Genomic DNA, 12562 nt, shown 5'->3' on the forward strand with positions numbered 1-12562 from the left:
ACTCCTATCCCTCCCATTCACTCTGATTTGTTCCTCGGTATTTGTGATATTTATTCATCTGTCTAGCCCTCCGTCTGCTTGTCTGATGGCTGTCTTTCTGTCTGTAGTACATTTCATCCGTTTCTTTTTCATGTTTTTATTTCCTAGAGTCCCTTATCTCATAAGATTGCTTCGCATCCCCCAGCGGTGGGAGTCACACAGCGCTTGGCGTTGTGTGACTTCGACTGCTGGTGGCTGCAAAGGAGTCTCTTATTCTGTTGCGTTACATGCCAAACCCGTTTCTAAACTGCGTGTCTGTCTCATACAGGCTCTGGTATAGATGTTATGGACTGGCACGCAAAAAGGACCCCGGGACATCAAAATCGTAACAAAAAAGCCTCATAACGGATCGAAAAGTACCGTGGGATCAAGAGGAGTGATTGGAAATATTGGAATGACACACTTGAAGAAATAGAAGTTTTGCTGCAGTTTAAATAAGTTGTCTTTGATACCCAGTTATCTTTGCCTATGCCTTTGTGACGTAGCGCTCGCGCGCTTTGACTTGTATTAGACACAAAAGAGAGTAGACAGGAATGGATTAAGTGATGTATATAGAAAAGCATTGCCTTGCTAAATGTTTTTAAATAAGGCTACGAAATATTTGTGTTACATGACCCCTACAATCCTTTTTAAACAGGTCCAGATTCCGACTGGAGTTTCCATATATCTTTACTTTTGCTGCCGGTGGCTCACGGACTCCTGCAGTGTGACCTGTTAAAGGCGGCGGGAGCTAGTGAATAAAATTGTTTTATAACGAGAATGAAAGACTTCATATCCTCGGGCCAGCGTGTATTCAACCCCCCCCCCCCCCCCCCCCTACCCCCACCCCCTCTTGAACTGCCAAATGCGTCGTGATATGAATAAAAAGAAACTCTAATGCGTTTCCAGATGTATAATAAAATAGTCACGATAGAAGTGATGCTCTCAGCAAATTCTTAATAAAGCCCACAAATAATTATTTTTTCAACGATTTAATGTCGATTTAATGAAAAATAGACATTCTTCTTAATATCCTGCCTTTTATCAATGCATGTATGCATGCTATCAGATTCGAGGCAAATTTTGTGTGAACCAAAATTTTCACAGTATAAACCTATTACGAACAAGGTTGCTCTCGGAGAATCTGTTTCGTAACCCGCAGTGTTCGTATCAAATAAATAAGTAAAATAGCGTCGAAAAAAATTAACACGGGTTTAGAAAGCTTTAGCAGTCTTTTTATGTACCTCTAAGCGTTCACACCGGGGTCCAGAGACCAGGATTCGGCCATTTATACGTTACCCATGGACCACTGCGGGTTACGATAAATTGATTAATTAATATAAATGGGTGTATTTATATATTGTTTAATGCGCACCACAGGAACCCCAAGTCCAATATGTGGATGCGCTCGCCAATCTCTTGATTCTGTCACCAATGCGAGGCAAAATTCCAGACTGCTTCGGAATTTTCTCGGTATCTCTTCTTCTTAAACCAACAATTATTGGTTCTCATATCTGCTTTTGTTTAAGGTGAACCGCTAACCTCTTATGATGAATAAACAATATCTAAATTTCTTGGTATTGAGTTTGATAATGATAAATAATAAAATGGTTATATTGCAGCTAACTCATTTACGATGTGTCGGGTGATTGACTTGATTACCTTATGGGCAACTCAGAGTTTGGCGCCCTTCCAACCATGCAAATCTTTAAATGCGCTTGAACTTTTCTACTGCATGATATATTCATAAAATAATTACCTTGGTAATTTTGCGTTTTATTGTAGCTATAGAGAACTAACAAAATAGTTTGTTATCTTTTAATCTATAGTAGTATAAAAAGACGTTGTTGTCGTTGAATGCAAACACACCCCAGCTCTTTGCGGTTAACTTTGTTGTGAGAGTGCCAGCGAGCCCTTCTAAATGTCAACTGAAGTTCTCCCACACAAGTCATAGTTCTATCATTCCACGTCAGCATGTGATAAGGTCCCTGATTCAAAATCTCAGGAAACCAAGCCCTTTTCCAAGGCACACATGAAGGAAATAACACCGAGATACTAGTTGAAAAAAATAACATGAAATTAATAATACGGCTGTTGCTTCAATGGAACGATCATTTGTGTTGTCTCCAGTTCAAAAGAAATAAAAGTCTTCAAGAACGCGTCATTTTCGAGTTAACCATTCTGATAAGCCCTTTCCAGGCCCTACCCAGGGGGGGTGCAGTGGATGCGAACGCCTCCCCACTCTCACAACGGCCGAAGGTCCACTTTCGGTTTCGGTTCTCAATAGACGTGTTATTTGTAGACAAAACTATAAAGCATAAGCTAGATCAATCTGGTGTGTATCCAAATCTGACAATAAACGTCCCGCATAAAAAATCCCTCTTTTTTCTTTCGGGGGTGGCAAGATTTTTATCAAAGAACTCTCCCCCCCCGGGATAATTAGGTCCACTTTTTTGGATTCCGCACCCCCCAAGAAAAATCCTGGGTACGGGCCTGCTTTTTTTCCTTTTTATATTTTCTTTTGCTTTCAAAGATCTGTTTTCTCAGAATGAGTTGAAAAGATAGCGCGTTATCCTATTGTTAACAGACAGTTCAGTTTCAGTTTAGTCGAGGGCCTCCTTTAAACTCTTGGCGGTGGCGTCTGTCAAGGGCTACTGAAAGTGTGACGAGTGTCTTTATCACCAGCATTCTGCCATCACAAGCTCTCCCGCATCCAAAATTACTTGTCTCGTCATCTTCAATCGACCATACCACATATAGCTACTAATCTATATGCGTTTTATACTATCATCAGCTGAGTTTTCATAGTAAATTTTCTACATATTTTTAGAGTGCTCCGAACCCATGGAATAATATATCTTCCGAAAGAAAATACTAGAGTGTCTTGAGATAACGTTGTATTTCTGTAATTTTTCTAAGGGCTTAAATCCGTTTGGAGTATTGCGAAAGCAGGGTGTGGTTTGATATCGATAACGTCGGTATGCTCCGATGATAAAGCGATGACTATTGTGCAAGGGTGGCCTGAGTGCTTGAGACGCCAACCAATCAGACGCCACGGTGGCGTTGAAAAGATACCGTTCGATTTGGTATTAGAAAAGCGCTTCTCAATATTCCAAGCGTTCGGCGCTACAGTATGTGTCGTTGATGCAGGGAATACAGCAGTACCCACAGGCGACAGTGATGGCTACCGACTTTCCTCCGCTTCTCTTTCCTTTCCATCCCCATATATCTTCAGATAACACAATTTGATTTTCCTTTTTATTCGTATACCATTCATCCGCTATTATGCTTCTGTTTTCCCCATTTTCCTCCTCAAGCGGTTCTAAATTAATTATATAAGTTTAATTTCAAGGGCTTTTTGCAATTTGCCAGGAAAAGGGGGCGGGGGCACTGGCCTTGGGTGTGGCGGAGCCCCCGATCCTGACATTTCTGAGAGCGAAATCCCAAAAATATATATCCTGTGTAAAAAAACTATATGCAAATTCGCAACAGCACTAGAGCTACGACCATTATTTGCTTGGAACCAAAAAAAATGTTACACACTCACCGGGTATTTCTCCCAGTTTAAAACACCGTGGGCCGGAAAATTAATGCTCGCTTATTGCATTTTAAGTTAACATGTATATCCTTTCTAAGACAAAGGAAGCCACCGGCTTCTAAGGTACATAACAACAACAAATATTGTTGGAGAAATTCATCTCTACTCCACCGGCAGACTTGGTGCATATAGTGTGTGCTTAGTTTGCCGTTGCGTGATAATAAATATACGACGATTTTGATATAAATCCTGTTCAGTAAATTATTGGGGCAAAGCCTTATTGTGACCGGCTTTATCTCTAGAAAATTCACCGATTACAGTCTGGAGTACCAAGGCAATTATACGAATACAGCCTTGCAAGCGGCGAAAGTAATTGAAGTTTGTTATTTTTGGCTAATTGGATAAATCGAGTGTGCCCGTGCTTGGTTCTCAACAGTCTGCGGTCGTAAGGTCTTTTCTGCTTTCTTTGTGACGTATTGGTGAAAAGAGACACAGCACATTTTAGCAAGATCATTGTTATATTATGTACCCCCGATGCTGTCGTGGCCCTTCGTGGAAACCCATTGACAGACGAACTGACAAATATTTTCATCTGAGGTCAATGTTGAATTACATCGAATTTGTGGTACTTTAGGGGTAATTTCGAGCAGATGATTTGTACTCTTAGTACATTCAGCACCGATACCTATTCAAATAACTATAAATGAATTGGAGCATAGTCTTTTTTTTAGCTAAGCACCCCAGGGTGTCCCAGGCCGGCGTCTATTAAAAGCGGCCACTAAATGTGTTTGGCGGGAGTTGCATGACTCTTGGCACTACTAGGCTATTCTCATCAGTCGTGTAATACAATACCCCCTCCTTTGCCTAAGATAAAATCGACCTTGTCTGGTGAGGCATTCAGTTCAAAGAAGAACTCTTCTGAAAGAATGCATCGCTGAAACGATCCCGACTTGTGGTGTAAATATGGCAGTTAGAGAACTTCTTCTCCTTTGGGGAATTTTCCATGTAGGAGAAGGTAAGCACATTATTTCAGAATCCCTTGACAAACTTATCAAAACTCATGACGTTGTGGCGATGCTCTAAATAGTATTTGACTGACTATGATGTATTGCTTAGGCTAGCATTCAATACCTACTGGGGTTTCCCTTGTCCACATTGCGAATCTCCCCAAGGATTGCTACTAGAGGTATCTACGGATTCTATGAAATAACAGAACAATATTCTAGAATATCAAAAGAAATGTTGCACTGGATTTAATTATGTTGCTCTAACGAGGGTGAATGCCCTTTTAGTTGAGTAAATGCCCTATTTTTAAAGGAATGCTAAAACATGGCGTGCTAAACTCTGAGATGAGCTCTATGTAGAAGGTTTTGCCGGAAAATTTTACGTCGTTATATCCAATCTTTGAGTTTGATGCTTAAAAAACTCGCCTATGACCACGTTCGTAGGGGTCCATTTAGGGGATTATTCCACAAACTGAATGGAATGTACTTTGATGAAGACTAAAGCTATTGACTGTAAAAGACACAGAATACCCAGACAACACCCACAGGTCTACTTGTGAGGTTACTGACCAGTCCTTGGAAATTAAACCACAAGCAAACAACTTGGCCTCATCATTAATGGGGTAACTTCTATGAACAATTGCATAACACCGGTAAAATTGTTAGTGGGTGTTAGTAAAGTCGTATAGAAGTAGGTAACGAAAGTAATGTGAGGAGATTACGCTCTTGGGGTTGCAAATATTGTCTGCAGTTATTTTATGATTAGCACACTACTTGACACCGGTAGACACGAACCACTCGTTTATTCCATCACTAATATCACCCCGATCTGATCACTCTAATTATTTTATCACTCGCATAGTTCCATTGAACATCGTCATATCAGGTCATTGCAATGAAAATATCCACTGTCATTACACGTCAGATCATTCAAACATGTTCTTGGGATAGTTGAAACTGGCGTTTGGCATGCAGTGGAAAAATTTGTCTACCAGGAAATCATCTGTATCAATGTATCAATTTTACCTGGAAACCTCAAACTTTTAATCGGTTTCTTGTTTAAGGGTTATTAGTTTCAAAGTTTTGAATTTTATTCAATAATGCCTTACAAAAACAAGTAACGATTAACACCCTTCGCGTGTGCGTACTAATAACCCCGAGAACTGAATGAACTGTGCATCGACTGGTGTGCGTAATGTCAAAAGTTCATTTTCAAAAGGCCCCAAAAGATACACTTACATTTTACAGTGCATATCAAAAATAATAAAACAAATTTCATTACAAGAAATATTATTTTTCTCCTCTATTCATCTTTTCTCCATTTAGGAGTTGTCTTTTGCTTTTTCGATATTCTACTGCAATGGTGAAATTAGACGCTCTATTCCCTCTATGTGTCATTTTGTCATATTTTCGCGGTTGTCTATCCGGACTATCTCATTCTCGGTAGGCACTATTATAGCTCTATCAATTTACCGGAAGCAGAAAATAAATTGAATAAGATTCACACACAGCAAGAGTATAAGCTCGAATTAAATTTCAATCAATGAAAGCACTCGGTATTATTATTATGTTAATGTACAATACAATCCGATAGTCTTTATTACATTATTATTACCGCTTTAATGTACAATACAATCCGATAGTCTTTATTGTAAGAGGGTAACATTATAACCATTTTTTAATCAAGGAAAACGATTTCGTATACTGAACTTCCAGGATTAGGAATTGGTTGACTACAATAACTCGAACTCCGCTCTAACTCTTTCAGAGCTCGACCTCCCCGTATTCGGTCGACTAAACTCCTTGAATAACTCTCACAGAGTTCGATCTCCCCGTATTTGCTGGACCGAACTCCGCGCTAACTCGTACAGAGTTCTATCTCCTCGTGTTTGGTGGACCTTGGTTTTCATTTTTCCTCGGATAACTCGAACTCAACCCCTCTGGATCTCGAACACCCCGCTATATAAGTCGAACTAGTTGGTAATATGCTACCCTTTCAACTCGAACTTAAGATTTAGCTTGAATTATTATCAGCTTATGAATATAGTATTATAATCTATCCCCATAACTTGATTTCCCGGTTTCTCGAAATGATTTCAATTCCCTTCAGAACTCGAGGTAACGGGGGCGATTCAACAAGCCTTCAGGGGCTGCGCTGGCATTTTATCAAAGTACACACTCTCTCGAATCCCTTGATAAAAGATATCCATAAAAAAATCAAGATCTTTCAGACATAAACGAAAACATATTAGCTGAGTGCTTCTCATGTGCGTTTATTATCCGGATGTGATTAGTGACCTCAAGCTAGGGTTAGATGCCTGCTGAACCACATGTAGACCCCATGCTTCAAGCCCGGAGATAGGCACATCAAGATCGTCCGAACTGCGCCATAGATTTTGTGCTTGACATAGGGTTTTCGCTTACAAAATTCTTTGTTGTTTAAGTGGAACGCTATTGGCGAAAGTTCTGTCATCTGAAATGTCATGACCTCATTTATATAGTTTTGTCTAGAGTTTAGGAATCGGAAAGCAGTCCATGTTTGTAATAATTTGTACACTCTGTGTGCACTTAAAAAAATGGTTCAAAATAAACAATGCCCGTCACATAGGTATCTTGCGTTAATATTTTAGAGGCCTGATAAAAACCTTTTTAAAAGACTTCTCGGATGATGAAACAAAAAACAAAGGGTAACTATTACGTCCATTATTTACTTCCATTTGTACTATCGTATTTGTACTATCATGAACGGTTGTTATATATAAACCCTAGTAGTTTATTGTGTGCTATGTTTCATTTTGGGATACTATACTTTTAGGCCATGCATTTTTTTCATTTATCTGGTTCTCGGCTGAAATAACACATAGAAAGGTGGATATCCATGAGGATACCAATGATTAATAGTGCATACGTACACAACAACAATCTTAGAGAGATTTGGACGTCCGGCCGTAAGACCCAAACCCTGACCCCATTTTTTAAAATGGCAACACAATTTCAAAAAAAAAACATGAGCTGCAGTACCCTTCGGTTCTTATCGAAATAGAAGTTATCCCGAGCCAGTCACTTCAACTTGCTTTAGACGTATTAGTCTTTGCGGACAAGGGTCGTCCTGGCGTATTTCTGTGTTATGGCCATAGTTACAGGATACAGTAAGCTCTTTGCTGTGTCGTCGAACTCAACGTATGATTTAAAAATCTAACTATGTGGCGATACAGGGATGGCTTTGGTGTTAAGAATTTTATTAATTGATGGATTTGATGTTCCAGATTTCCTCATCTTAATTTACCCGACAACTACTGGATATTAAAACCATATGTTTATTAAACGGTTTAAGGTAAAAAGACATTGATTGAATATCCAACCATTTTCCCACCGAACCCTCGGGTAACAAAGAGATCGCACATAGATCATCGTCTGATCAGGATGTTTTTCAAGTGGAGATAAGTTAATTAAAAGGAAATAGTAGGTGTGATGACCTTTCTAACATGTCAACGCCAAGTCACGGTGAAGACCAGTCATGAAACCTGGTCACGTTTTGACAAAGATAGCTGTCTGTTAAGGTACGGCAGCATGTTTACTTGAAAGACTTTACTTGTTTACTTGAGCAAGAGGTCGGAAAAAAATGCTTGTATAGTTATGAGATTTTTTCATGCCATTTTGACCTCGGACCTTCGATCGTTATCACTGCCCATCTTGTTGCGCAGATCAGACACGAGAATTTATTATCGTCTTGCTCTAATGCAGTCTGTTCGGCGCCCTCCCTTTCTTCTGTGGTCAAAACAACTCCTCCCGCCCCCAAAGGACCCTTTAGCAACGAATGCTGCGATAACTAGGAGAACAGACGGAACACAGAATTATGCAATGTCAAGCCTTTGTCGTTGCTAAATGCAACTCTGCTCCGTTTGTTAAGCAAAGGAAACGGTGTATGCGTCATTCAAATGTTAATCGCTTATTTATCTCATCGAGCTTAGAGGGGCCCGTTTATTTCAGAGACCGCATATTTCTGACAATTTACTTCAGATGATACGAGGACGCAGAGATTTGATTACTTCGCTACAGTCATTACCCCAAAGGCGGTCCACAAAGACTAGTAAACACATATCACATATCTTTCCATACCTGACCTTGAGTTGTTATCAACGCAGCAATATGGAAATAGTTGATACAATTACCAATGTTGGCTCAAACCCCGGCACAGATACTTTACCGATAACCCTCATGCCACAAATGGCTCTCCTTCCTAAACCATGCTATAATTTACAAGGCAGCATTTGTAACTAAGGGAGCCATAAAAGACCTGTGTCCTGTTATTGTAGATATTAGGTGTCCTGGTAATGGTAGATATTAGGTGTCCTGGTAATGGTAGACAAGGTGTCCTGGTAATGGTAGATAAAGTTTCCTGGTAGTGGTAGATATTAGGTGTCCTGGCAATTGTAGATGTTATGTGTCCTGGTAATGGTAGATGTTAGGTGTCCTGGTATTGGTAGATATTAGGTGTCCTGGTAATGGTAGATAAGGTGTCCTGGTAATGGTAGATAAGGTGTCCTGGTTATGGTAGATAAGGTGTCCTGGTTATGGTAGATAAGGTGTCCTGGTTATGGTAGATAAGGTGTCCTGGTAATGGTAGATAAGGTGTACCGGTAATTGTTGATAAGGTGTACCGGTAATGGTAGATAAAGTTTTCTGGTAATGGTAGATAATAAGTCCTGGTAATGGTGGATAAGGTGTCCTGGTAATGGTAGATAATGTGTCCTGTTATAATGGTAGATAAGGTTTCTTGTAAATCGTGATGAAAAATTCTCTGATATAAATAGATGTTTGCCACGTAATAAATTTGTATTTTTTTATTAGTGACCACTGGAACTCTCCGTTACATTGACGAGAAATAGCATTTTATATATGTTATTTATTTTGTGCATGTTTCGTAGGCATAACACCAAAAAATTACAATATTATTGTAATTTATTTGTTGCATGTTTCGTAGGTAAATTGTTATTTATTTGGTGTTATGTTTCGTAGATATTATTGTAATTTATTTGTTGCATGTTTCGTACGTAAATTGTTATTTATTTGGGGTTATGTTTCGTAGATATATTATTGTAATATATTTGTTGCATGTTTAGTAGGTATATTAAAATTTATTTGGTGTTATGTTTCGTAGATATTATTGCAATTTATTTGTTGCATGTTTCTTAGGCAAATTGTTATTTATTTGGTGTTATGTTTCGTAGATATATTATTGTAATTTATTTGTTGCATGTTTCGTAGGTAAGTTGTTATTTATTTGGTGTTATGTTTCGTAGGCATATGGAAATGTATTCAGCGTATGTATATTGTAATTAATTTGATGTGATTCTTCGTAGGCATATGGAATTTTATTTGGTACATTTCTCGAACGTATATTGTAATTTTTTCTTTTTTGGTTTATTGTTTCCTAGGTATATTCTTTGACCCGCCAGGTGTAAATGAGGACAACAAAAAACCCGGCCGTTGTGTGTGGTGGGCGGGGCTAAGTTGTAGTGATCCAGGTGCGGATTGTAACAGCGACGCCGACTGCCGCGGGGATTTAAAGTGTTGTATATATAGCTGTGGCAAGTACTACTGCGCAGCATCGGTACCCAGTCTAAACGGTGAGCGTAACATGGCTTTGTCGCCAGATTTATTTACAAGAAAGTCTGCAACATACAGCAGGCGGTGGCAACAGGGAGCCAGAAGGGTACAATTCCAATATTCCAAGATACGTAATGAGATTAACAAAAAACAAAAACCCAGGGTTTTTCTCGGGGGGGGGGGGGGGGGTGCGGAATAAAAAAAATGTGGACCTAATTTATTCGGGGGGGGGGGGGGGAGTTCTCTGATAAAAATCCGACCACCCCCGGGATTTTTTTATGACTTTGCAGTATCTCCACGGGACGTATACTGTCGGATTTGGCTACGTACCAGTGTGATCTAACTTATGCTTTATAGTTTTGCCTGAAAATAGCACGTCTATTGAGAAACGCAAGTGGACCTTCCGTTGTTGTGGGGGGGGGGGGGGGGGGGGGGGTGCGAACGCACCGCCTGCACCCCCAGTGGGTACGGGCCTGAATAAAACTCGTTAGCGATGGCCATTCTACCCACACAGGAACAAATGATTTTTTTTAGGAAAAATTTGATTTTGGCAAGTTTCCCAACTTCTTGGAAGTTTCTTCATTATAATAATCAATAGTAATGCTTTTGGTCAGGAATAATCGTATATTCTGACTTAACACGATTAAGGTGGACGCTGTTTTTAAAGGAAAGGATTTAAATTTACAAAAAAAATGAAGAGACTGAAAGATAACCTTCTTGATTAGACATCTGGAATCCGGAAACCCTAACTGCGATTTTATGGGGGAGCCACGATCATGGATCGCCCAATCCCTAATTAGCGCTTACCTGAGAAATACCATCACGTGAGGTCTAGTAGGGATATCCCATAAGGCATAGCACGATGACTCGCAGGGTGGCGTACAAAAAAGTATAAATCCAACTGGTTCCCTGGCAGTAGGTGCCCTATGTGCACTCATACGTACGGCGATATCCACGTGAAAATAAAACGAAGTACACGGAGGCATCTGATTTGAACATTTCAGTCCTGAGGATTGTTGGCAGTTTATAAAAAAAATTGTAGAAGCTAACGGTAGTTGATCACAGCATAATATCGTATTTACGCATTCGTTAAGCATGCGTAGTTATTGCGTAAAGTACAGATTTACACATCTCTACGATGGTTAACTAAAAGAATAGCATAGTGGAAATACCGTTGAGCCAACAACAATGGATATAAGTTTTGTCCTCGGGAACCAAGGGGTACTTTTCTCTAGTGTTTCACTCGAGAAAAATATTTTTCTTGCGAGAGAAAAGTACCCCTTGGTTAACGAGGATGTATTTACTCAACCTCCCCCCAATAACCCATAATTCCGTGAAATGGAATTTCAAATTGAATTTTTTTTACTCTCTCTCCCAGACCCCTGTGAAAGATACAAATGTAGATATCAGGGCGAAGTATGCGTGACCGACTCGAGAAATGTCCCGCGCTGTGTGTGTCCGCCCGGATGTCCACCGGCCGAGGTGTCTCAGCGAGTCTGCGCCTCGGACGGCCTCACCTACCCGAGTGTGTGCGAGATGCACCGAACCGCATGTAGCCTTGGCATAAGCATCCAGGCGAAATATCGTGGGTCCTGCCGAATCGACGGGGGAGTTTCTCCGAGTAAGTATGGATTAATGTTGATTTTGCATAAGTAATGGGAGTTTTGCCGATTCCAAATCGATGGGCGGTGTTTCCCGAGTAAGCTTCGATTAGCCTGATGATTATTCAAATAAACGCAGGAATATGCCAAATTAATGGCGACAATAATGGCGAGTATTTAAAAAAATAAAGAAATATAATAAACTCACGAAAGGGCTTTACCTCCCTAATAAGGAGGTGACCAAATTAATTTGGTCTCATAATTAAAACGGGTATCCTTTTTATCCTTTGAAGGCCTCTCTAAAAGTAAGAATCACCGGGATATCCAAACATTGGAAGCCGGAAAACCAGGATTGCTTACGTGCCTATTCGACGGTTCACCTCGATCTATAGTATGGAGCAAAGACGATTCTCCTAGCCTTCCATCGCACATGACCGCAAACGGAAATACGCTGACTATCTCCAGCGTGCAGGCTCAAGATCAGGGCTCTTACGAGTGCATGGCTACTGACGAGTTCAACTCCGTGGCAGCCAAAGTCTCCCTTAGGATTCTGGGTAAGAATCGTTCTTGCGCATGACCCAAGGCAGAAAAATTGTTGAGAGACTTGAACAAGTATACAGTGACAGCCACATGAACAAGTATGCACTGACAGCCACAGTTTTAATGACATTTGAGTTGCTGAAAAATTGCTTTTCGTTGATAATAAGGGCATGGGAAAGGGATGCATCTTGAAAGGCTTATCAGTTTTAAGATTTTTCCTTTAGGCATTACAAACCAACAGTAATGGTTAC

General features: G+C 40.1%; 2 protein-coding genes across 18 annotated transcripts in view; both read left to right on the plus strand.

The window, feature by feature from the left end:
- LOC5512067 overlaps positions 1–799 on the plus strand; it is a 77879-nt gene extending 77080 nt beyond the window's left edge. For all 12 annotated transcript variants that reach the window (XM_048725359.1, XM_048725357.1, XM_048725358.1 and 9 more), the window contains one exon: positions 308–799. In XM_048725359.1, the coding sequence (XP_048581316.1) occupies positions 308–384 (77 nt within the window). In that variant the 3' untranslated portion in view covers positions 385–799. The remainder of the gene's footprint in view (positions 1–307) is intronic.
- Positions 800–4427: 3628 nt separating this feature from the next.
- Positions 4428–12562, plus strand: part of LOC5512112 — a 156894-nt gene continuing 148759 nt past the window's right edge. For all 6 annotated transcript variants that reach the window (XM_048725343.1, XM_048725345.1, XM_048725346.1 and 3 more), the window contains exons 1-4: positions 4428–4571; positions 9999–10190; positions 11549–11791; positions 12065–12325. In XM_048725343.1, coding sequence (XP_048581300.1) covers positions 4520–4571; positions 9999–10190; positions 11549–11791; positions 12065–12325 — 748 coding nt within the window. In that variant the 5' untranslated portion in view covers positions 4428–4519. The remainder of the gene's footprint in view (positions 4572–9998; positions 10191–11548; positions 11792–12064; positions 12326–12562) is intronic.

This window comes from Nematostella vectensis, chromosome 3 (assembly GCF_932526225.1).
Source record: "Nematostella vectensis chromosome 3, jaNemVect1.1, whole genome shotgun sequence".
Taxonomy (NCBI): domain Eukaryota; kingdom Metazoa; phylum Cnidaria; class Anthozoa; order Actiniaria; family Edwardsiidae; genus Nematostella; species Nematostella vectensis.